We start from the raw sequence: 27200 nt of genomic DNA, 5'->3' as shown, positions 1-27200 counted from the left end.
ATGGTGCAGATAGAGGCCTTTTTCTGTACCCCTCTACAGGCCCCTGTCCCCAGGTGGAGGGCAGCAAGGGCCGTAGTTTTGCTGAATGGCTCTGCATTTATTACGGTGTTGTGTTTTGCTGTCTTTATGGCTTGGTCGCTTTGCTGTTTTCCTCTGCAGCCATTAGTAGACTCACTGTGAATATCGAAAGCCTGCATCAGTGCAGATGAATATTACACTAACTTTCTATGATCCTTTTCTTTGTCCAGTACTATCAGTGAGTGATTGGTCTGGCCCTGGAGTGGTGAATGGGGTTCCTTTAGAGATGTCTGGTGTCAGAGCTCCACCTAGTGGTGTGGTGACATGCAATTAAATATGTCACCCAGTCTGCATTCCATTTTTGTCCAAAGCTGCTGAAATCTGTTTAGACCGCAGGACAGAGACAATCTTAAACTGTAGATACAAAGTTTGAAACATCGTCATGTGCTAGAGCACTAAAATGTCCCTTTACTGGATCTACAAAGCTGCTCAAGACCAAAGTGCACAAAAATATGTAGACAAGGGTGCCTACTTTTCCCTGGTTTCTCCACTACCTAAATCGGACAGTTGTACTATAGCTTTCCAGTCTTGTAGTGATATTTTTGACTTATATCTTCCAACCACAGTCTCAATTTATGTTTTGAAGATTCATCAGACCCGGATATGAGCAAATCATACAGGGATGAAATTACACCTTTGTCATAACAATGTCCTATAATTCCTGTCTCTAATGAGTAAGTAATAAGTAGGTTGTTTTGAGAAGACAAGGTAAAATTCCTAATTTGAAGATATTTAAAGAAATGTGTTTTGGGGATGTTATATTTAGTTAATATTTCTGAAAGGACATAAATACATCATCTTTTCTGAACATATCTTGCACTTTCCTTAATCCCTTTTCAACCCATGTTCGAAATCTTGGATCACTACTCCCTGGTTTAAAATTGGCATTTCCCCCATTAGGACTAAAGTGTGACCAAGAAAGATTGGTGCTCAAATGTTGAGCCACCTGAAGTCCATAGTAGGACCCCTGGTGGACCTCATGCAGTTTGCATATGGAGCAAACTGGTCAGCTGATGATGCAGTCAACCTGAGGCTGCACTACATCCAGCAATATTTAGATGGCCCTGGGAGTTATGCGAGGATCCTAGTTATGGATTTTTCCTCGGCATTCAACACCACCATCTCTGAAATCCTCTCCACCAAACTATCGTACCTCAGTGTGTCTCTATCCACGTGCCAGACATGAGGCAACAGGTAAGGCTGAGAGATGTCACCTCAACTACCCGGACTGTCAGCACTGGCGTCCTCCAGGGGTGTGGCCTGTCTCCATTACTCTTCTCCCTCTACACCAGCACCTGCACCTTCAAGCACCCAGCTGTTAAACTCCTGAAGTTTGCAGAAGACACAGCAGTCATCGGCTTGCTCAGCCGACTAGTGTACATGATAATAGGTAGCTGTCGATTCAAACCACCTTTTCCATCAGCTCAGATTGTGGACGATCGATGAACACTTCTACAGGTACACCACTGTCTCTCAGTAAACCTGGAATGTCTGTCTTATACATTTTGTTGTTGTGCAATCACTATTCAAACTGCAGCTTATCAATTTTTATTAATGTCTATGAAGGAATATTGATAACACTCTCCTGTGTCCATCGCTCAGCACTTTACAAGTCTTCGGTTTATAGAATTACTTCACAATCTTGAAATGCTAAGAATTAGCAAAATCAGGTGTTATATTTCCTGACTTTAAATATTGGAGAAAAAAAAAATCTGTTTTGTTGAGTGAACATTTCCATAAACAATCAGCTGTTCATAGATGAATCCCCTTTGACAAAAATGTTTGCTTTTACTTTTTTGTAGAATATACAATTTAGAAAAAAAACCAAGTGAAAGTACATGAATTATTAATGTAGATGTAATCCTGCCCACATGCAAACCTACACAACCACTTCACTGAGGTGTAGCACTGCCCTCCCTGGCTCTTAATAGGGCATTCTAATAAAGAATATCAGCTTAGCTCTCAGGGAGGGCTGGTGATGGTCAGACACATGCACTAAATATTAAAATATTTGGCTGCAAGACTTAAATATGCATTAATCTCATTAAATGTTGACACCCCTTCTGTGGAGTTAAACAATGAGAATAAATGCAGACAAGAAAAAAAGAAGTGTGGACACACTTTCTCATTTCAGGTGACTACCTCATGAAGCTCATCCAGAGAATGCAAAGAGTGTGCAAAGCAGTAAAAAAGCAAAGGGGTGCCTATTTTGAAGAATCTAAAATCTAAAACATGTTTTGACTTATTTTACTACATAATTCCATATGTGTTCATTCATAGTTTTGATGCCTTCAGTGAGAATCTACAATGTAAATAGTCATGAAAATAAAGAAAAACCATTAAATGAGAAGATGTGTCAAAACATTTGGAGAAGTCAAGGTTAGGTATTTTGTGGGCAACATTTTGATGTCAACTTTCCATAAGTGACTCCATGTCACAAAGCTAGTGCTGTTTTGTGACAAACTAGGCAGCTGTTTATTGAACGCTTAACTGCCCTCAGATTTTTCTACTCATAATTTTTGATGATTTTTGGGAGCACTCATTCAGTCAGAGACCAAAATTTTTATAAATGGGCACTGCCATCTTGCGCTGATTGAGTCGTTTTCTGCAGGAGTCTTCCCAGCAGAGACTTGGGGATAGAATCGTACTATAAAAATGATAAGCACGTTTTTTTTTTTGTTTTTCCAAAAAGCACACAGCTCAGTAAACAGCATGTGAGGAATAAAGCCATTTTTGCGCTTACCTTTAAGCACACTGCAGTAGACTGTATAACATTTTGCTTCTGGACTAAGATTTTATTTGTATTTACTATATAAATGCCGTTTAATAAAGAATGTTAGCTGCTGTTATTGTCCTATCTTGGAAAATGTGCCTTAAATAAGAACAAATTATAAAGAATTTACTGTATTACTTATGTTTTTTCCTGATGTGCCTGGCGTGTTGCTAGAGTATGAAATCCAACCCAATGTGAACTAGATGGAAGGAACGTTATCATAGTCAACAGAATTTAGCTATTAATTTACCAAAGATGTAGGATTACCTGTAGATTTCTCAGTGCAGTTTGTCTGTGATTGGTTAAAAAAAATGTTGTGGGTGATGAATAAATAGTCAAACCATAATGCAGCATTTTCTTTATTGGTAAATTAAAGCATTTATTATTTGTGTTGTTTTCCAAACATTGAAACTAGAAGATGAAAGGTTCACATAAAAATTATTTGAGGGCATGTTTGTTCAGACTTATTTTTATTGGTAATATTTCCACACTCTTCCCATTAAGCAACATTAACTTGGTGGACACTTTGGGTTCAAATGTCTCCCACCACCATCCCCACCACCACCATCCCCATAACTCTGTCCTACTAATCATGTCTGCAAAAGACTCTACACAGGTAAGAGGCACTTGGTGGAGTTGATTGGGTATTCACAGACTCTACAGCAGCTACACGTTGAAGGCTGGGCTCTAAGGCACATGGAGGTAATATGAAAGTACTGCAAGGGCACTTAATGAGCTGCTTCTTAATTTTTTTAAGCTAAAAATCCTTCAGTTGGTTCATTCTCAAATTATGGAGAACTAATGTGCCTAAGGTACATACAGCTTTACTAATGAATCTGACAGTCACTGATCCAGCTCATGGAACTGGAATATAAAATGTACATTATAGTGATTTTTAAACAATCCCAAACCCTGATCATTTCAAAATTGATTAAAAGTTCATTTGTGGCTTCACTATTTAACAAATCATCTTGTCATTAAGTGTAAAATTGTTATTTGCTTTGTTTTTGAGAGTGAGAGGTAATGTCTGTGTCACACTGAGCTGGAAAATGGACAATGATAGCTTAGCATAAAGACTTTACGTGGAAAGACACTGTTGGCCTGCTTCAGTCTTAACTTTATTAATAAATACTTTTACCAGTACCTCTAAAGCTGACTAATTAACATTCTGCATCATTTGTTTAATCTTTACACAAATAAGAACTTTTAAAAACAAAATTGTATGGCTTGAGAAGGAGCTATTTGCTAGAACTATTTCTTGATCGGGATATCCCAATCAAGTTTATTTTCCTAATCCTGTATTTGAGTGACTGTTAGCTCAGTATGTGCTTGATACACTGAAACTAGATTTGTGTTCAACTAAATTATAGTTTTGAAAAGCTCACAAAAAATTAAAAACTTGTCAGTTAACCATCTTAAATTAATATAATGACATGAATGAAAGTTTGGCTGGAGAATGTGGCTTTTAAAATTGATCAGCTGTTGGTTTTACTACTCTTTTGGAAGTTTTTGGGCAAATATTCAGTCAACTCGAGGTCATGGAGTGACTTTACAGAGTGAAGCATCATCCCATCTTCCCTCACAATCAGTCTTTGACCAGGTAACAAAACTGGCTGTGGAATGCACTTTAACCAGACAGCAGGAACATTTGGCCAGCCATCAAATTACTTCAGAATTCAGAAGAGGTTATGAGCAGTGTTTGTTATTTTTGCTGTTGACAACGACAGGTATTGATGGCTAAAAATGAGAAACAACTGCTAGAATGGTTTAGACACTTATTTTGTGGCAACAAATCTGTTGGACATCATTGGACTGAAAGTTCTGAGTTTGGACTGAAATAAGTTGCACCACTGTGCTCAGACAAATTTTCTATTTTCATTTAAATATGCAACATGATACTTGCATGGTGGGTTGTTGTAAACCAGGCACACATAAAAGGTCTGATTGATTAGACTAATTCTCTGTTGCAATTTACAGACATGACACTGACATCCAAAGGAACATCAACCTCTCAGAGAGAAAGCAAATAGTCAACCTCATAATTTCCTCCTTTAAAATAGACTTATACTTAACCACAACATAGTACAATGCAATTACCAGTCATTTCTTCAATAATTATAAATCTAAATATAGGTTCTCTAAAAAAAATTGGTGCTAAAATAATTATTATGTTGTCAAACTGCTGAAAGGATCAAACAGGGTTTTATACATCTGGATACCTCATTATGTGTTGTCTGTGTAAATGATATTGACTTGTATAAATAATTGATCATAATTTCTTCCATATTTGTTTAATAAAGTTCAGGAAGCCTTCAGTATATCAGGAGTGTTTTTCTGTTTCTGCTCTGCTTAAGTTAAGACAGTGTAGATGGTCATCTGAAATGGAAACTACTGCTATATTCTGGTAATAATCCACAGAACAGTTGGCCCACATGTCTTCGAATGCTGCTGTTACATGAAGCTTTATTCTTCCTTTGGAACTCCACTGGGGTAATGCTGCACCAGCTCCTCCACCTCGATCACTTCCACCACCAAGTCACGGATCTCCTTGATGCAGTCCAGTGGCCGGACTTCAGGACTTGAGGGTGTTTCCTCTTTGGTGGGTTCAGTAGAAGAGGTTGGAGTGTCTGCCACCGAAGTCTCCACATTTAAGCTGGCTTCTGGTTTGATGTCCTTTCCGACGTCAACATTGTTGCTCACAGTCTTCATCTGGGCCAGAGGTGGTGGTTCATCAGTCATGTTTTTTTCTTCAGCAGGATCATCTGAGCTCATGGGGGATTTTCTAACATTAGTCTCATCTTCCAAGACGTCAGAGGTTGTTGAGACTTCATCTGTGGACTCCAGATCTAAGGGCGGTGACTCGCTTCCTGCTGAAACATCAAGACAACTGGGGTCTGAGACAGTAGCTGGTTCTTCCTCCTCTCTCTCCAGCTGGAGACTCGCACATCCAGGCACTTTATCACTGGAGGGAGCCTCTAATTTGACTTCAGAGCTTTCACACTGTGCCATTTCTTCAGTACTGGATACAGGTTGGGGCTGATTTCCCTCTGCTGAAAAACTTACAGGTTCATTTCTTGGAATGGAAGTTTCTGTTTGTGTTGCTGCTGCTGCATCTCTTTTCATACTTTCTGCTTCTTGTAAAATATGTGTGCTCTGCATTTCCAGCTCAGTGGCTATCTCAGCTTCTTCTATTTGAACAGAAATCACTTGCTCCTGGATCACAGTCTCTGGAGTTGCTGCTGTTGTTACTTCAGCTGGGGCTTCAAGTGTTTCACTGCTGCCTTCTTCAGCCCTCACAGTGACATCCTCAATTGTAGGAGCTGGTAACTCAGCCTCCTGACTGCCAGCAACAGTGGAAGGGGTTTCATTTTGTTCAGCTTTACCCAGAGGTGTCTCAAATCCTGTCATATCCATTGAGTATTTGCTCTGCAGAACGTCATTTTCTTTTTCCTGTAGTTCTTCTTTTAGAGGACTGGAGGACAGACCATTGACCACAAGAGGAGATGGAGGCTGGGTCTCACAGGAAGTTTTAGCTGAGGAGGCCAGTACCATGGAGGGGCTTCCAGGAGTGGACGGTGAAGGGGAGACGAGGCTGGAATGACTGGACTGACTGACCAGGTCTCTGCTCTCTGTGAACAAGTTATACTTCTTCAGGGTCGCTGCCTCCTTCACCACTGCAGGATGGAAAGAAAACATGAAAGAATTGTTGGTGACTCTCAGGCCCTGTGAAAGAAGAATGATTGTGCTGCTTCGGTCTCATCATAAATCAATAGTGTCATTGTTTTCAGCAGTCACACACTAATATTCTGGTGTGTATTTGTTATTATATTTACGCATATTTGTTGTGTATTTATCATTATATTTTACTTATTCTGTATGTTCCAGAAACATATTGCAAAGATGATACTTGTTGCAAAGCTTAAATGACAAGAATTTTTAGGAATAGTGTGCTATGACTATATTTGACTTTATTATATGGCTATATTTTGGTGCTGCTATCTGCTACCATACTTTATTTGATTTTTCTAAATAACTTTCTATTCTGAGTGGCGGCCTTTAAGATTTTTAGCAAGCTTAAAAATTATAAAAATTCCAAAACCTATTAAAGCTGCAACACTGTCGCTCCTTCCCTAACTGTAAGGCTTGTGGCCCCGATGGGTTTGCTATAGAATTCTACAAAGCCCATATAAACACTGTTGCCCCTCTTCTATACCGTATGTTAACCCATTCAATAAAATCCGGCATCTTCCCAAATACCCTTTATGACGCTCATATCTGTCTTCTTTTGAAAAAGGATAGAGATAGCACTGACGTTTCATCTTATCGTCCCTTAAGCTTGCTAAATTGTGATCAAAAGATCATCGCAAAAGTTCTCACAAATCGACTTAACAAACACATTGGCTCACTGATTCATCCCGATCAAACGGGTTTTATCCCAGATAGACTCTCTTTCTCCAACACCCGGCGTTTACTAAACATTATGTCCACAACCAACCCACCTAACTCTGTTGTTATTTCTTTGGATGCACAACAGGCATTCGACCAGATCGAGTGGAGATATATGTTTGCTACTCTCGCAAAATTTGGCTTTGGCCCTAAATTTATGTCACTTCTAAAAATGCTTTATGCCTCTCCTAAATCTTCGGTATTGACTAATCATGATCGCTCTGCCCCTTTTCTGTTGCAACGCGGTACTAGACAGGGATGCTGCCTCTCCCCTATGCTTTTCGCCCTGGCCCTTGAGCCTCTGGCTATTTCCATCAGAGCCAGTCCCTTAATTGCTGGAATAAAGTGTGGCATAACTGAATGCACTGTTGGCCTGTACGCAGATGACGTGATACTGACTTTGTCGGATGTAAGGTCGTCCCTCCCCTCTTTTCTGGACCTCATTCAAAAATTTGGCCGGCTCTCTGGGTTTACTATTAATTGGGATAAAAGTATACTTATGCCCCTCTCCGATGGTCTCGACTCCAGTTTTCTTGACAGTTTGCCTTTTAAAACCACCACTGACCACTTTAAATATTTGGGGATTAATATTCCTAGGAATCCTAAGCTTCTGTTTAAACTAAATTATACTGTCATGATCGACAAGCTTAAGATAATGATAGATAAATGGAAACTCCTCCCCATTTCTCTAATTGGTCGCGTTAATGTTATTAAGATGGTAGTACTCCCTAAGTTTCTCCATATATTCCAAAATGTTCCTATATTTCTTACAGCTGCTTTTTTTAAGCTGATAGATTCTATCATTATCCCCTTTATCTGGGACAACAAGCCACCTCGTATTTCCAAATTGCATTTACAGAAACCCACGTCCGATGGCGGCCTCGGCCTACCAAACTTTCGTCATTATTACTGGGCCTGTAACGCCAGAGCTTGGGTCTTCTGGAATTATACAGTGGCATCGTCCTCCCTGGGGAGTTCCCTCTGTCCCCGCTGGCCTGAGATCGAATCCCGCGCTGTCCTGTCTCTTACTGGAGCCTCCTTGTCAGCCATTTTATTCTCGAATCTAAATCTGTCTACCAGACTGTTTAAAGATAATTTTGTTTTGCGTAACTCATACAGAATCCTTAAACAAATTAGGTGTGTGCTGGGTCTCAAGGATCTTTCCATCTATGCTCCAATATGTTGGAATTTGTGTTTCAAACCTGGCTTGCTGGACGGAGTGTTTACATGCTGGTCGGATAAGGGCTTATCCATCATTGCAGATCTTTATGTTGATAATCAATTTGCTTCATTTACTCAACTACAAGCCAAATTTGATCTCCCACCCAGCCATTTATTCCGGTACTTCCAAATTAGAGATTATGTTAAACAATCCTTCCATCAACTTGAATCTATGCCCAGCCAACATAACTTCTATGTACTCCTGACTAAATCCCCAACTTCAAAACATTTAATCTCCCATTTTGTTGACCTTTTTCGTTCTGAAGCCCCCTCCTCTCATACTAAAGAGGCTTGGATTGATGACATCGGTGAAGACATCTCGGACGAGCTGTGGTCGGCTGCCTTAAGCAGGGTGAAGAATTGCTCCATCAATGCTCGACTTCAACTCGTCCAATTTAAAGTCATTCATCGCCTTCATTTTTCTAAGACCAAACTGAATAGCATATTTCCCACTGTATCTCCCACCTGTGATAGATGCAAATCCGCCAATGGGACCCTTGGTCATCTTTTTTGGGCCTGCCCTGTGCTTAGGACTTTTTGGGATAGTATTTTTAATTTTTATAGTGTTGTATATAACAGACAACTGCTCCCTGATGGTTTATTGGTGATTCTTAACTGTTCTGAACATAACCTGTCTCTTCCAAAAGTATTCCAAAAGGCACTCGCGTTTGGTCTGGTTGTTGCAAAACGTGTCATATTGCGGGAGTGGAAGTCACCCTCACCCCCTTGTTTTATAAGGTGGTTAAATGACATGGTTTCATGCATCTACCTTGAGGAAGTACGTTACAACTTGGCTGGAGCCCAGCCTATGTTCTACAAGATCTGGGGCCCTTTCATGGAACATATCAGGAATTGACTATTTATCTTTGATTTACGTGGACATGATCCTCCCACGCCTCTCTCGCTCTACAGTCACATGGGTCTCCCGGCCTCCTGGCTGACCCCAGCTTTCCCTGATTATAGCCTGGACTGACTAACCTTTGTATCCCTTTTTATATTTCCACATGTGTGTTTATATATGTTTATATGTGAAGACTTACTTTTATCTTATTTATTATTACTATTATTACTTTTTCTTTCTACTGAACTGGCAGCTGTTGGGTGTTCTGTTTGTATGTTGTTTTGTGTGTTACTAAACTGAAAACAAACTATAAATAAAATATTAAAAAAAAAAAAAAAAGCTGCAACACTGTGTCTTGGTTGTGTCTGTGTCTGTGCCTGTGTCTGCTTCACATATCCAAAACTGGTCGTAATGGCAGCACCATGTTCTGAGAGTTGTGTGGGTAGGGATAAATGAGCTTTCACGAATACAACTTGTGAATGATACATTTAGATTCAACCAAATTTTGAATTCTTTGCATCTTTGGTGTGGGTGACAGTTTGTGGCCATCTTGATGAGCATGCTCTGCTTAATCTAATGTTTTCTCAGCTTTCAACATTCACATTACTGATACTGTCTTTGTACCTTTGGTGACCTCCTTGTCCAGGATACGCAGAAGAATGCTTTCATAAATGTTCTCAACATGGATGAAGTTGGAATGGTCAGCATAGATGGTGTGTTCAAGACCCTGAAGCTCCTGCACAGAGAGAGACACAAGGGTCAAGTTTTGGTGTGTGTGTGTGTGTATGCATGTCTGTGTTTCCGTGTGTGTCTATCTTTATCGGGAAGAATTTAGGTCAAGCATGTCACATTTTACACCTTTGGACTAAGGACAGCTGACCGGTTTTCCAAAGGTGACCATCCTGACCACCCTCAGAAATAGCCCTACGTGTCCACAAGATGCAATTCAGGACATGACCCATGGGGCCAAGAGGAGAATGTCAGCAGCAGCTTTGAATCACCACAGCAACAGAGGAAAGTTGTAAAGAGAAACTTGTCAGGCTGTAGAATTGTCTAGAATGTTGTTCATGCTACTGTCATTTTTTCTCCTGTCATCTCAACAATTTTCTTACTGTGGTTTCTGTTCACAAATTGATGCTCTGTTTTCAACATGGATACAAAGTACACAAGTAATGTAAGCAGCAACACTTGCAACACAACCACTGTCAATGTAACCAGCATGTGATATTCATAAAAAAATATTGAGCTACCAAGTATCACAGAACTTTAGGAATTGCAGGAGCCAAGAAAATGGTAACTGTAGTGAAATACAACCCACTGACCTCTTTCATAGAGTGAGGGTTGTGCTGAGGTTTACAAATTAATGGGGCTCAGAGCTTACATTCAGTAAAAAAACATAAATACAAATGTATGCATATATACACTCACACAAACACACAGACACACACACGCATACTATGTTTTTCTATCATTGTGGGGACTTACCATTGACTCCCATTCATATCTAACCCCTAACCCTTACCCTAACCCTTACCCTAACCAAAACAATGGCTAACCCTAAAGAAACGTTTTTGCACTTTTACTTTTTTCAGTAACAACAACATGGCCAAGAAAACACTGTTTAGACTTGTGGGGCCCAAAAGGAGGTCCCCACAAGTGACATAGTTTTCGGTTTTCCTACAGTTGTGGGGACATTTGGTCCCCACAATGTAGCAAAAGCTAAAACACACACACACACACACGCACACACACACACATATATATATATACATATATACATAACCAGATAGATAGATAGAAATGAAGTTGGACTTGGGTCTTTTGATTCCTCTTTTCTTCTATCCAAACTGTGTAGTTAATCTGAAATCAGATGGTTATGTAGAAATTCTGTCCACTGAACTGTGTTTGTTGGATCATTGCCATAGTTTCAGTTCTTTCAGTATTGTTTTTATCTGTGTCTTTTTATCGCTTTATCTCTCCCCCCTTAAAATCATGCATGTGGCTTTCCATGGGTGACCTCTAGTAATTTTCATGATCTTAAGCTTCTTGTAGAACATCAATAGAATACATCAATAGAACATCAAAAGAATGTTTAATGTCAGAGCCGTACATCATAAGAGTAAATTATGAGTCAGTTTTCAATGTTAGCTTATACTTTGTCTGTGTCACATATCCTGTCATGCATGTATCCAAATGTGTGTTGTGTTTTCCTTGCTTTCCCACCCCTCCCTCTTCTCCCATCCCTCCCCCTTGCCCTCTGTCCTTCTCAACCCGCCCGGCCAGCAGGCAGATGGGTCCCCCCTATATAGAGCCGGGTTCTGCTCGAGGTTTCTTCCCTGTTAAAAGGGTGTTTTTCCTTGCCACTGTCGCCTTTGGGCTTGCTCTGGGGGTCAGGCATTTGGGTTCTGTAAAGCGTCTTGAGACGAGTTGACTGTAATTGACGCTATATAAATAAAATTGAATTGAATTGAAATTGAATACCCCTTGAGCTTAATAGCAGAGATCTCATGCTTGCTTCACCTCCAAATGAATGTCTGACTCGAACATTCTGAATCAAATTGTGGGCTTTTTGAATCTTTGTCTTACAAGTAAGGCTTATGTTTACCTCTAATAATGCATACCAAAACACTATCTCCTGTTTCCAGTTCAGAAGCTGTTACATCAAGCCTTGTGAAGTCATGTCAAATCTAACCTTATTTTTATTGGCTCTCTTCTTCTAGCTGTTACTTCAAACTCTGGTCATTCTGTGAACGTGACTTGTACATCTTTGGAGGGTATGGATTACTTTTCAAAGATGAAAAGTAATCCAAACCTTACGTCAACAGGTAATTTGGACTGACAGCTAAACAGTAATTCATATGGTGTGAATCTAGTTACATCATTTCTCATAGAGTTAGTAAAATAATCTTTAAGAAAGAGTCTATGGTGTTACAGTAATCACGCTCAATGAACAAAAAGTGCACACAAATAAGCTTGAGAAGTCTGGTAGAGTCTATGCTGATTCCTCCAAATGCACCTGCTACATGCAGTATTTTTACCCTTCTCTCCACATCAGCCTTCGAGCTTGGTCAGTATGACCTGGCTCTTCCAGATCAAGAGTAAATTGAGTATCTATGTGTTTTTTGTTGTTGTTGTTTTTTACTATGGAGAGTCTGTATGGTGAATTTTTATATAAAGAGATAAAGGTCTTCTGTTGTGAAATGTAGGTTTTTATGTTGTCATCTATTGTCCTGATCACAGAGGCAGTGTCATTCAGATGGAAAGCATTTTCAACATTTTAATTAGTAGCACATGTTTTAGGTAAATTATCTGGCTTACCTCTGACACTTTTTTCAAAAATAGAGTCCTTCTCCAAGAGAGCCATAAAACATGTGAACTTGTTTGAGCAAAAGAAGGTGAGTAAGTACTGACTTGATGTACCCTGATACAGAAAAGGAATTAGCCCAACTGTTGAAATATTGTCCCTCTATTTGCAGGGGAACTGGATGATGTTTGGCTTAAAATGTAGGGAGTTTTCTCTGAGTTCATAAGAAGTGAAACAAAGGCATGGAATGGCCCGAGCTTGTATGTATCTAGTTGCACAACCACAGGCATGAAAATGGAGAGGTCTGGAAACCGGATTCGTAAAAACTTTGCATCTGTTCCCAGTTTTGAGGTAGCCTATGATTGCCCTCAGGCTAGGGTCAGTCCATTGACACTCTTTCAGTTGCTGTATAGAAATGTGAGGAACAACTGGCAGACCACCATCTTGATTTTCATTCATAAAATTGTGTGGAGAGGCAGTTGCATAAATAGCTGATGAGTGCACAGTGCTAAAGGCATCTTCCTCCTCTATGTTTTCATCTAAAGCACAGAAAGTACTTTTCAAAGATAGCCTGCACTATGTATAGATTCACATCTGTCCTTGATTGTTAAATGTGTTTGAGTAAACTGCTGTATGAGCTGTTTTTCTCGTGAGCAGAGAGAGAGAGCTGCTGCCAGCAATAACTCATGGCATCTATTTTAGGTTTAGATAGAATATGCCAGGGGTTACTGTCAGTTAAAAAGGTAATCAAGCTTGGATTAAAAACCCTGACCAGCAAAAAAGGCACGTGAAGGGGCAAAGAACCTCACTGTTTATGCTGAAATGTGGTAGACAATAACTGGCTGTCGTAAAACAAACAGTTCTTTTACACCTCTTATTATTTTGAGCCTTCTTAGTTTCACCATGACCTTTTTAACTGAATTTGATGTTTTATTATTCTCTCATTTGACCACATAATATCATTATATCAGTTCTGAAATTTCTATATTTTATATATCTGTTTATCTACATTTATGTGTACATTGTACTGAATAGTCCATTGGCAGTTTAAGGAACTAAGGAATTCATTATGTCAGAGCTGGTCCTCACAGTATTATAGGTACAAATGTGCATGTAAAAGAGGCCCTTACAGTTTTGCAGGTAGGAGCCAAGTTTTTCTTGATGAAGGGCAGAGTGGTGGAAACCAGAGCCTCTTGAAAAATCCTCTTCCTTACTGTACTGCTGTCATAGTCATATTGCTGCAATACAACAAGAGGTAAAAGGTGAGTGTATCTGGACCTGTATTTTTGTGGAAATGAACATTTTTCTTTTTCGTTATAAACTTTTGAGCTGTATGTCACTAAAGGGAGATATTCAGAGCTCATTACATAGCTCATTATTTAGTTATGTCATTTCAGCAGCTGCCAATTCTGTATCATAAATGACAAACTGACCTTGAGCACTCTGTGTTTGGCCTTTTCAATGGCAGAGCCAGCATTGTCTGGGTTATCCTCAATGGCTTTGTAGAGTAGCTGCTCAAATGTATAAGCTGCATTCTCAGTTAGCTAAAAAAAGAACAAAAGGATGAGATCAGAATACACACAGAGAAAATGCACAGTGCAGACAGCTGAAAAGTCCAACAGCAGCAAACATCTCATCTATGTTAGGGTATATAACACATATTTGGACAAACAAAAAAACGCTAACTCTGAAATCATAAGTCCCCGTTCACAAAAAATGTACATGGACTGCAGATTGTGTTCACTATCACTTACATTAAAACTACATTAAGTAGAAATGTGCTTGTGATCAATGTGTAAAGGAGGAACAATTACGGTGAGCAAGACCTGTTTCAATGTTCAAATAAGAATCCAAGTATTGTCTCCATAAAACAACAGACAGAATTTCCACTGGACATGTTACACGATTAATATTAATTAGTTACAACAAAATGACTGTCAGTATCATGTTAAAATGCCAACTTGCTAATGTTTCGTGCAAGTTCTCAATATCATTCTTTAGTAACAAATAAAAGTCAACCTGTTTTAATCAAACATAGTCTTTTGAATTGTTTCAGGTAAACTCTACCTTAGTAACGGGGATATAAAAGCATGTACATTCTAATCACGAACAAGTCATAAATGTTGGCTAGTCATGGAGTCCGGACATCCCTCTGACTTCTCTGTCTTAAATTTAGGGGGGGAAGTGAATGAAATAATTAGTATGCGAGTCATAGCAGCTGTACCTGCTGTAGGTCAATCTGAGCGCTGTGGATCACTCCTGTGATATTAGAGAAGCCAAATCTCTCCCCCAGGTGCTGTAGTTTAACCTGCAGGGAGCCAATCTTCTGGTAGCAGCTCAGCAGGTTTGGTCTTGCCATGTTGGCCAGAGCCTGAAAGGCCAGAAAAGTGAGGAGGGTTGGGGTGGGGTTTCAGATGTTAGGGTGGGGTAAGCGGCAGGTGTGGTGGTGGTGATGGGATCATTTAGATACAGCTCCAGGTAACCCTTTATTTGAAAGTAATTTTTGGCACAATTTCTGAACTATGGACTGTCATATCTAAAAGAGTTATAGACAGGTACCTACAAATACTGAATTCTCTGTGTACACTTGTGGTGCTACATTGGACACTGTTTTAGCAATCTGGCTGTGGCTGCTATCAGTTGCACATACAGTATATCACTGTGCAAGGCCAGGCAAGGCAGCTTCATTTGCATAGTAGATTTCACATAGGGCAACTCAGTGTGCTTTACATTAAAACATTAAAAGCATTGGAACCACTCAGACAAGCATAAAAGAGCACAATGAAGCATAAAAAGAAAAATTAGAAATATATTAAAAAATAAAATACCAATTTGCATTTAAAACAAGTTAAAATAAGCTAGAATATTAAAGCAGTGGCAAACAGAAAAGTTCTGAGCTTTGCTCAGCTGAATCTAGTGCAACAATATCTAAATAAGCTAAATCGAATTAGGTTATTTTCACTGTAGACAGCTAGAGACATTACACAATAACACTAAAGGTTGTCTGATATACAAAATACAGCGAAGATGGAAGAATATTACTGGCTGATGAACTGTGTGGATTGACCCCCACTTAATGCTTTCCTTTTTTAAATCCTTTTTTTAGGGGCAGTGCTTCCAGAGATTCAGTTTTCTGACTAATATGACCAGCAATGATTGAGCAATCAGGGCCAAAAGAATAGATTTATTTTGTTTAGTTAACTACATAGTTCACCAAAAAAGATAAGTGATGCAAAAATAACTTTCTCCTTCCACTAGAGAGCTGGCCTGTAACAGGTTTGGTCCTTTACAAGAGACAAATACAAAAGAGAAACACACAAACATACTTTTTTCAGTTGCTCATTCTGTCCTCCCAGCAGAACGTCCTGACACACCTGGTCCATCATTTTCTCACTCAGCTGTCGTCCCTCGTGGAAACCAGAGCTGATCGGTTCCATCAGTTCCTCCAGGACAGAGCCCAGATGCGGCTGGACAGATTCAGAGCACAGTTTCTCTGCCGGCTCTAATACTTTGGCTAGAGAAAGAAATGAGATGTCAGAGGACAACCTGAACCTCTCACCTCTTCTTCTGTACCACAAACATTTACCTGTATGATATTACACATTCATGTCAGCGCCCTGATTTTCATCACCTCCCATCTATAGGCAGCTTTATTCATTTATCAGAGATGAATACATCTATCTTGTATTTGACAGGCTTGCATATTATCCTGACCCTGAATGTGCTGACGGCTGCACAGTGTCTTGGTGACCTGTCCAGGGTGTCCCCTGACTTCACCCTAAGTCAGCTGGGATAGACTCCAGCACCCTGTGGCATTATTGAGGATTAAGCAGCATATAGATCATGGATGGATGGATGAATGTGCTGAGACAAAAAGTTAACAGGAGAATTAAAATGGCACCTTGGATTTTTGAATCAAGCTGCTGTCTGGAATTGAGGATCTGGTCCATGTCAGAGTGGATCAGCACCTCTTGCTGCCGAACTGCTGTCCGACATTCCTCCTTCAGTGCTGACAGTCCCTCCAACAGATACTCCTGAACCAGAATGTACGCTGCTTCCACCGTCTGAAAAAAGCCAGTGAATTAGTGAAAAACAAGTCAATAAAATTGGGCAGAAAATAGAATCTTCTCAGCTCTTTTTGATTTTTTCTGACAGTTTTAACAATGATTTTCAGGTTCACAGCTACAACAGATATATCCAATGCAGGAAATGCCTTACAGAAAACAGAATCAAGTATTATTTCAAATTGATGTGATAATTTGGCAGCCACAATAAACTCTCACAATCCTATACTAGAATTGCAAGTAATTATGATAGGAATCCAGCAGCCTGTCTGCCAGTCTGCAACAGAGAGATAACTGACATCACAGTGTCAACATGTTTGAACTGGAAAAAAGAACTCCCTTCATGACAAGCAGCTCTTGTTCTGCTCATCTTTAGACAGGAATTTGAAAGTAAAAATGTCCCTATACAAATATATGCACAAAGCATAACACAAGGACAGTAAGTACTTTATTTCTAGTACCTGGATCTATCATTGTGGCATATAAATACTGAGACAGATGAACTACTAGGGTCAGAGAAACATTCGGCAATCATTCATGATTTCCTTTGCGTGCTGTTTCCTCTGAGATAATAATACTATTACACTTAAGAGTTAAACAAAACTGTGAAATCTATTTGTTTATCTTGACAGACACCTTATGAATATTGATCACTTCCTCGCGACTTATTATGTCTGGCCTCATATCCATTGTTCAGATATTTCTGTATGTACAAACAAGACATTTTCTTATCTGGGACAATGGAAGTGTTAAATGCAGAAGATATAGATTGTATTTTAAATGGTTAGCAGACGTACAGGCAAGAGACTTCTTAATCCTGCATATGAAATCCATCTTTTCACTTTTTGCTACTTTTTGTATACCCTTTATACTGTATTAACTCTGATTACTGGGAAATGGATTGCAAGTTTTTCGTTTTATGACATTGTACCTGTAAGTGAACAAATAGACCTGAACTGGGTACCTACTGTATGTGTTCTATTGTTTAGCCACTCTGATGGTCATGCACGGCCGTCCCCAAGCACAGAACAGTTTTCAAAACTTCCAGAGTTCCCTCAATATCTCAAGAAATACCCACTTTAGGGCAAACACCTCAACAACAAAGAAGTCTTGTTTTTACTCGCCAGTAACAATTGTCATAGCAAAGCCGCTATGCTATGACATACTGTATGTCATTCTGCAAGCTCAGCACTATAATGCTTACCAGCATAGCCAGTAGAAATGAAACATCTTCAGGTGTAAGTGCAGTTCAGACTGCGTTGTGACAGAAAGGGCCGTCACATTCACGTCACTGAAACGCACCGTTTAATATTCAGTTTCAGAGCATCCTAAATATATAGTTCTTCACCAACATTTGACATGGGTATGCATATTAATTTCCCAGTAAAGCTATTCTCACATACATATTTATCTTTTTGTGTTGTCAGACAATGAAACAAGTTTGAAATAATGACTGAAAGGCAGCCCATTAAGACTACATGTTAGACAGCAGTCACTTCATAGTCATTTCCCACACTGCTGCTCGACAACTGATTTTATAATTGTAAAGTTGTCCAACATACAATAATAATATCAGCTGTACTTTCAATCCAGCAATATTTCCTTGTCAAATGACTGCTCAGAGAGAAAGCAGAAGCTCTAGAAAGTCCTGGTCTCATTCATTTTCACATACAGTACATGTGTCAGGTGCGTTGCGCTGACACACATAAGCAGAAAGAGAGTTCTTCAGGGACAGCAACAAATTAACTGTTTTCAGAGCTACTGATGCTGAAGCAAGCAGTTTAAACAGGGCTAAAGCCAGAGTGAACGATCTTTGCAGTGTTTTTTTTCCAACTAAATTTTACTCATTGATCTGAAAAATTCAACATAACACAACATGGTGCACCAATCACATTGTTACAGATTCATGTTTTTGTCATCTAGAGATTTTGCTCATGTTTATTCTTACAGCCTCTGTATTGAATAAACATTATTCGCATCAGACTCCAAAGACTGCTTGAACACTCCTTCTTGAGAAGTTCTTGAATATTCCAACTTCTGATCCAGAATTGATTTTTGACTATGTGTGTGGCAAAGCTGCCTGATCATCACTGGCCCTTAGCAGGCAGACTGAGTCTTGATGTAAAAAAGCCTTTTTTTGTAAAGTCTTTTCTTATTTTAATTGTAAATTTACCACCATTTGATGCAGAAGAGTTGAAAACTTGCATTGAGGATCAATATTTTATAAAGGCACTGTTCAAAGATGGAATAACTCACTGCAAACCAAACTCTCTTTTTCTCTGTCTTCTTGGCCTTAAGGCGAGGCAGCATGTCTTTCTCCAGAGAGGGCAGCAGCTGTTCCATCACCACGTTGGCCATCACCTAAACACACATAGAAACAACACAATGACAATGTTGTTTTCATTTATTATTTTTTCCACAGTGTCTAAAACAATTCAGTGTGCCAAATTTTTAATGGTAATTTGTGTAAGAACATAGATTTGATATGGAAGGTATCCAATTTAACATCCACATAATCGAACATTTTTTAAACCTATGGGGGAAACCTGCTAGCTGAGTGGTCAGCTTGCATACCGCATGGGCTTGAGTGCCATCAGTAGTGAGTTTGGAACCATACCATTACTATATGTCCTACATCTATCCTCTCTCCCCACATGTGTTGTATTGCTACACTGCTTCGTCTGAATTATGGAAACAATGCTAAAAAATATATCTTTAAAAAGCATAATTAAATAGATGTAGCTCCTGAATTACACTATGCCGATTAACTTAAGAATGTAAACTCCTGAGGTCTCTGGAAAGTGTTACAATTACTCAAGAGATATGTAAACAGAAGCAGCAGGTCAATAAAACCACATTTTTGCCTGTCTCGGTAAAAAAAAAAAGAGAGAGAGAAAAAGAAAAAACACAACAACAACAAAATCTAAAACATTGTCAGCATCAACTAACACTGGATATACAAATGTCTACTTTCAGAAAAATGTGGCTACTCAAGACAAGGAATACAACATTCACTTATTTTACTGTAGAAGATGGTGACATTTGTACAATGAAGGCAAACATTTCAAATCCACACTAGAGGATCACAACAACAGCAACATGCACAATGTAGAACTAGAAACTAACCTATGCAGTTCCAGTAGCACGTTAGCATTGCCTTAACAAATGATCATGTACATTGTATATATTTACTGACATACTACATACAATATAGGACATATGGACAGTAATAGTAGCAGCATCTTTCAAGCCTGTAGAGTCCCATCAACAGTAGCTGCAGTCAGCGTCTTGAGTGTTTTTTTTTCTAGTGTTGTGGTCATGTTTTTTTTGTGTGTGTGTGATAAACTTTACACTAGAGAGAGGTTTGTAGTTGACACTTGGCTGGACTGATTACTTTTTCCTTTTCCTTTTTGGCTGTTCTTGTGGCAGGTTGCCATACCAATGGGTGGAAGTTCTACTTACTTTGGCAACAAGCTATTAGCCCTATCTAGACCCTGACTACAGCCTAGAGGGAAAAAAAAAAAAATTCCTGACTAATTAAAGAGGAAACACTGAGGATGCAAGGACCTCAGATGGTCACCTCCTCGGATCCGCTGCAGTTTGTCTACTGCATGAGGTTTTTGTTGAATATACCATCACTTAGGAAGGATCATGACTTGATTCCTCCAATACCTCTAACACAATCCAGCATATGCTGCTATGAGAGAAGCTACAAGACATAGGGGTACGCACATTCACATCCTGCTGGATTGGATGTGTAACACTGAGGTTGTCTACAGGATGGCACAGAGGAACCATGTTTCAAGAAGCCTAAGTTCTTTCATGTGTGCAACAAAACGTTGCAGATTTTTACCAGTATGTTATTGCAAGCGCAATTTTCTTTGCAGCCACCTGTTGGATTAGCAGTATCATATACACTACTAATGAATAAACTAATGAAAGACTGCTCAGTGATGGGGACTGCTTTGGTGCCCCAAGAGGTAGTTGTTGAGAGAAGGATGTTGTACAAACTGCTCAAAATAATGTACAACACATCATGTTCCTCCTACATGACCCATGAAACACATAGTAGAGCGCATTCAGTTGAAGGCTTGTTTTACTCTGCTGTTGTAAGGACCGCTAAAGAAATCAATTCTGCCGACAGCAATAATGCTTGCAGTGAATACCCTCTGTGCAAAGAAGAGGAGACTTATCTTCTGAAGATCCATTGTACATTCAACTTTATCATTAACATTCAAATTTAGTTTATCAGATATATAAACATATGAGGTTTATTTATAAAACATACAACTCATTTTCACTCTTTTGGTCATGTATCCTAGCTGCAAGGTATGAAGTTGGTCCACTTTGCTTATAGTCTTCTTGGAAGTTCCTGACTTTGAGGTAGTGTCCTTACAGATGATCCTCCACTAATAGATTTGTTCTAAGATAATACAGGTGCACAAGGTATTGCATTTCCTTAGCAAACTCAGCCAGATATTCTTTAACATTATTCAGTTGCCCCAGCTTTCTGTGGACAGTTACAGAGGAATCTTATATTCCAAACTGCTGTGTAAGCTGTTCTTTCAGGATGGTATAATTGTCATCAGTGTGTTTGTTCTGGCACAAAGCAGACAAAATGAATAGCACCCCCATGAAGGCAGTCATGAAGTCTCTCAACGCTCTCTGCAGCATGCCACCTGTACCCGATGTTCAAAAGGCAACAAAGATAACTCCCAGTCCTCTTCTCCATTGCATGTTGCAAGCTTGACTTTGGGAGCTTTTTGAGGTGGTTGTCACACCAGTTCCCAACAATGTCATGAGCGCCACATGCTTCATGTGAAGCTATGTGTGCGGGGACAGAATGCTGAAGCCTTTAGTCATCTCTGCGCAGATGGGTCATGCATTGATTGAGGGAGTATGAAGACCTGCATTGTGTGACTTCTGTCAAATTAACCCTAAATTCGCCTACAATATATAATATGGTGCAACCATTTGAATGATGGTTTGCTCTGAAGTCTCTTTGCATGGTACTGTAGGTATGGCTCTAGTTGTTACCATTTTGCTCTACTATCACAAGCTGAAGAACTGGTATGAAAAACTGTTGAAATTGTCAGGTCGGATGATCCATAAACTTTTCTGCCTGCTGCAGGCTCCAGATCCAAGCTCACTGCAGATCACAGCAATTCTTCATTTCCATTTATTACTTTCTTCTTTTTGTGTATCACAGCTGTATAGTAAATTTGCATTTACTTTCCTTGGACTGCAGTAAATAGTTCTCTTTCATAGCTTTTGATTCATGTGTCATGGTGAAAATGCATCCCTAATGATTGCATCAGAGGCTGCAATAACATCATGCCAGCACTAAACAAGTGACACCTATAACATTATTATCATCTACAATATGTTCATCTCACTTTTTGTGGAAGCTGATGACAACTGCACTACTGGTTTCTAAGCTAAACTGTTTGCAGAGTGCACAACTCAGTCATCACTGCTTGTATTATAGTTGGATGCATGCACAGAGCTAATAACAATGCTATTCTGTAAATAGTCTTAGTGCTGAAATAGTACCAAAAGCAACACTTGTGTTAACAGAGGGTGAGGTAGTAATTCCTATGGGTAACAACACCTCACAACAGGCAACAACCAAACCAGTCTGCAACTGTGACCAGGAGGAAGGAGAAGTGGACAGCCCAACAGCCTCTCCCCTAAGGGAGAACAAAATCCAAACTACCACTGTCACTGGCTCATCTGTTCCTCTTGTGTCATTTCCAGAGCAAATTTAAGTAGACATGTTTCACATAGAATGCAGATCATGGGTCGGCATCCACCATTGTTATAAAGAGAAACAGAGACAGTATTTTCAGTATTTCAACATAAACACTGTTCACATGCCCTCTGCAATAAAAGGACCCAACCAGGCAGACTATCAAATGTAGCGTCTAGAGATGCATGGTGCATGCTTTCCAGGTAGGTTCAATGTCTTGTGCTAGCAGCGATGGCGTGCACCATGTTTTGCATATCTTAGCCACGGGAGGGCAGCAACAAACTAGTTTTGGGGAAGTGGCCAGCTCTCTCTCTCTTTGCATGGAGAGAACAAGGCTGCTAGCACTTAGTCTGAGTAAGTGTTGAGAACAAGCTACAAGCGCTACTTCAATACTACCATGTTTCAAAGGCTTAATCTGTCCTCAAGCCAAAATTCTTCGAGGTGACGTTTCCACCTTGAGAAAGTAACAATTTCTGAGTTGTGTTTTTAGATCTCCATGCCCTAAACCGTCATCTAAGGAAATACAAGATGTTGCCACATGACTCTCTGCTGCTGTTCATGGAAGCAGATGACTGGTTCCCGTCAATGCTAACCATTCAGACACAGATGGGGTTTCCATAAATGTTCCTCATAGCTAATTCTGACATACATTTGTGAACAAAAATTCACTTACACTTGTACACAGTGTATGTAAGTTACATATATCATGGCAGTCTTGACTTTCCAATGACTCCTGTTACGCAGAATTTTCTATGATGGAATCACTGAAACACAAGTGTCTTTGCTAAAAAAAAAATCCAAACACTAAAGGAATTTTTCCATTCAAATAATGGCCAAGTTTTAAACCTGAAGTGATATACACACGTGGACAAAATTGTTGGTACCCCTCAGTTAAAGAAGGAAAAACCCACAATTCTCACTGAAATCACTTGAAACTCACAAAAGTAACAATAAATAAAAATTTATTGAAAATTAAATAATCAAAATCAGCCATCACTTTTGAATTGTTGATTAACATAATTATTTAAAAAAACAAACTAATGAAATAGGGCTGGACAAAAATGATGGTACCCATAACTTAATATTTTGTTGCACAACCTTTTGAGGCAATTACTGCAATTAAACAATTTCTGTATTTGTCAATGAGCGTTCTGCAGCTGTCAACAGGTATTTTGGCCCACTCCTCATGAGCAAACAGCTCCAGTTGTCTCAGGTTTGATGGGTGTCTTCTCCAAATGGCATGTTTCAGCTCCTTCCACATATGTTCAATGGGATTCAGATCTGGGCTCATAGAAGGCCACTTTAGAATAGTCCAACGCTTTTCTCTCAGCCATTCTTGGGTGTTTTTGGCTGTGTGTTTTGGATCGTTGTCCTGTTGGAAGACCCATGACCTGCGACTGAGACCAAGCTTTCTGACACTAGGCAGCACATTTCTCTCCAGAATGCCTTGATAGTCTTCAGATTTCATCATACCTTGCACACTTTCAAGACACCCCGTGCCAGATGCAGCAAAGCAGCCCCAAAACATTACTGAGCCTCCTCCATGTTTCACCGTAGGGACAGTGTTCTTTTCTTCGTATGCTTGGTTTTTGAGTCTATGAACATAGAGTTGATGTGCCTTACCAAAAAGCTCCAGTTTGGTCTCATCTGTCCAAAGGACATTCTCCCAGAAGCTTTGTGGCTTGTCAACATGCATTTTTGCAAATTCCAGTCTCGCTTTTTTATGAGTTTCTTTCAGCAGTGGTGTCCTCCTTGGTCGTCTCCCATGAAGTCCACTTTGGCTCAAACAATGACGAATGGTGCGATCTGACACTGATGTACCTTGGCCTTGGAGTTCACCTTTAATTTCTTTGGAGGTTGCTCTGGGCTCTTTGGATACAATTCCAACGATCCGTCTCTTCAATTTGTCATCAATTTTCCTCTTGCGGCCACGTCCAGGGAGGTTGGCTACTGTCCCGTGGGTCTTGAACTTCTGAATAATATGAGCCACTGTTGTCACAGGAACTTCAAGCTGTTTAGAGATGGTCTTATAGCCTTTACCTTTAAGATGTTTGTCTATAATTTTTTTCGGATGTCCTGGGACAATTCTCTCCTTCGCTTTCTGTTGTCCATGTTCAGTGTGGTACACACCTTTTCACCAAACAGCAGGGTGACTACTTGTCTCCCTTTAAATAGGCAGACTGACTGATTACGAGTTTGGAAACACCTGTGATGTCAATTAAATGACACACCTGAGTTAATCATGTCACTCTGGTCAAATAGTTTTCAATCTTTTATAGAGGTACCATCATTTTTGTCCAGGCCTGTTTCATTAGTTTGTTTTTTTAAATAATTATGTTAATCAACAATTCTAAAGTAATGGCTGTTTTTGATTATTTAATTTTCAATAAATTTTTATTTATTGTTACTTTTGTGAGTTTCAAGTGATTTCAGTGAGAATTGTGGGTTTTTCCTTCTTTAACTGAGGGGTACCAACAATTTTGTCCACGTGTGTATGATTTTGCAAGTATGGTTGTAAACCAGAGTGAAACAAAGTAACCACTGTAGTGTTTCTACAGTCAAGATTTCAGTCATTCCATTCATTTCTCAGCTTTGACATTTAAGCACACGCATGCATGCATGTTTGCGTGTATCCGTGTGTCTCTCAGTGTGTGTATTAGAGCTATGTGTAATTTTACTGCACATGTATAAGCAGCAGGCTGAGAGCAGAAACAACAGAAAAAAATCTAACTTATTGTTAAAACAAGTGACTTTAAATAACGTATGCGCATGTGTGGAAGTGCATTAATAAGGGATGACCTCAGCAAAAGTTTCCCCAGCAGATCAAATTTCCTTTCACCTCCAGCTAAAAACAAACACAATGTGAGAGAACAACAACACAATGGAGCATTTAAACGCTCATTAGGTGGGTGGATTCCTGCTCTGCTTAAGAGGAAAACAGAGCAGGAAGCAAACAAAGGCTCATTTTCTTCAGTGTTTTCTTAGCCATCATGGATAGTCTTTCTGAGACTAACAGCAAGCAGTGAGAAGACGCAAATCAGCTGTGATTCTGATTTGTATACGCCATTCCTAGTACTGTCATGCAAATACACCTCAGTCTGGACAAAGGACAGTGAAAGCTTTTGTTTCAGAGCTACAGCATTTCATCAGAGCTGTAGAGATATGCATAGACTAAAGGGAAAAAGAACAGAGGAATGACATACCATAAAGGTAAAGCCAGATGAAAATGTAACTGGCAAGACACCGCCTATTTGGTATATGCCCTAACCACTGGATTACAAAGTTGCTTGAATGCTGAATATTTTATTAATCTTGTGCATTTATTTGGCTCACACAACAAAGTTTAGTAATACTTTCTGCAGTTAGTTCCATTTAATTTAAAAAAAAAAAAACAGTATCATTAAAGACTGCAGCTTTAAAGATTTGCTGCTGACCTTCCAGACCACGGCTTCCAGCTTCCCATTTCCACCAATCTACTCTGTATCACCCTTACTATACTTGACATGCTCATCTACACACTCTTTGAATCTCACTTACCAGCTACATATATGTAGTATATTTAATGCCAGAGCCCTATACCATAACAGTAAACTTATGAATCAGTTTCAGTGTTGGCTTGTACTTTTTATGTATCATCTATGTTACTCTAATCATACATGTATCCAATTGTGTGTTATATGTTCCTTGTTCCCCACCCTCCTCTTCTCCTGTACCTCTCCATCCCCCTCCCTCACCCCCTCTACCTCTTCTGTTCTCCTCAACTCGCCGGCCAGTGGCACATGGGTCCCCCCCATATGAACCAGGTTCTGCTCAAGGTTTCTTCCCATTAAAAGGGAGGGTATTTTTGCCACTGTCGCCTTCGAGCTGGCTCTGGAGGTTCAGGCATATGGGTTCTGCCAAGCGTCTTGAGACAATTTGAATTGAATTGGTGTTATATAAATAAAATTGAATTGAATTGAAATAACTACTTTTACAAGATAAAACATTATTCACTTGTGTGAGTCATCATAAGGGCTTCATAAAATAAAGTCAGCTTTAAAGACACAGTGAACATTAAAAATGACCCTGTGAGAATTCTTCTTTAGTCGTCTCCAGGACTGAGTTATTCTATTTGACAAACTCAGCAGATGGGCGAGTCAAGGACGACAAAAGCTGCTATGAAGGGTAGAAAAAAAAATGCAGATAATAGTTCTTTTTCTGATATTTTTTGTCTTATCCTTTGGAAGAAGACCTCTGCAAAGCCTGCTTTATGAATTATGTGTGAGTTTATAAACTGTAACCCTGTAAAGAAAGTGGTTTTACTGAACTGGATGAACTCCTGACTTGTACAAAACCTCTATGGCCATCTGACTGCTCATGTTTTTTCACCAGCAGTTTTGTTTGTTTTCAGAACCCAAAATCTATTCTGCTATGTTACCGGGTTTTAATCTATTTCAGTCCATTCTATGCTCTATTGCCTTTCACAGCGAGATGCGTTGCAGCCATTTTGAGAAGACAGATAGTTACAGAGGATACAATTGTTTTTTCTTGAAAATATCAACTATTTTTAGATACAATAAGGTTTTTTGCTAGCTTGTTAGCTTTCTATTTTAACCATTTGTAAATTATTTTAAAATTACTATTTCTTAGGTTTAGACACTTATTTAGGCAGCTAGAAGGTCCTGAATTGGAATCTTGGGGGCTTTGAGGAGTACCAGCGTGGGTTTTCACCAGGTGCTCCAGCT

At 39.4% G+C, this 27200-nt stretch overlaps 1 protein-coding gene across 1 annotated transcript in view; it reads right to left on the bottom strand.

Moving 5' to 3' along the window:
• Positions 1-3194: 3194 nt before the first annotated feature.
• The window catches only part of niban1a (niban apoptosis regulator 1a), a 49530-nt gene continuing 25524 nt past the window's right edge, over positions 3195-27200 (bottom strand). Inside the window, exons 7-14 of the mRNA XM_022207548.2 lie at positions 18984-19088; positions 16565-16727; positions 15990-16177; positions 14888-15034; positions 14097-14207; positions 13794-13901; positions 9984-10095; positions 3195-6525 (exon numbers count right to left, since the gene is read on the bottom strand). Coding sequence (XP_022063240.2) covers positions 5315-6525; positions 9984-10095; positions 13794-13901; positions 14097-14207; positions 14888-15034; positions 15990-16177; positions 16565-16727; positions 18984-19088 — 2145 coding nt within the window. The 3' untranslated portion in view covers positions 3195-5314. The remainder of the gene's footprint in view (positions 6526-9983; positions 10096-13793; positions 13902-14096; positions 14208-14887; positions 15035-15989; positions 16178-16564; positions 16728-18983; positions 19089-27200) is intronic.

Source organism: Acanthochromis polyacanthus, chromosome 4 (assembly GCF_021347895.1).
Source record: "Acanthochromis polyacanthus isolate Apoly-LR-REF ecotype Palm Island chromosome 4, KAUST_Apoly_ChrSc, whole genome shotgun sequence".
Taxonomy (NCBI): Eukaryota; Metazoa; Chordata; class Actinopteri; family Pomacentridae; genus Acanthochromis; species Acanthochromis polyacanthus.
This window is presented reverse-complemented; position numbering and strand designations above follow the sequence as displayed.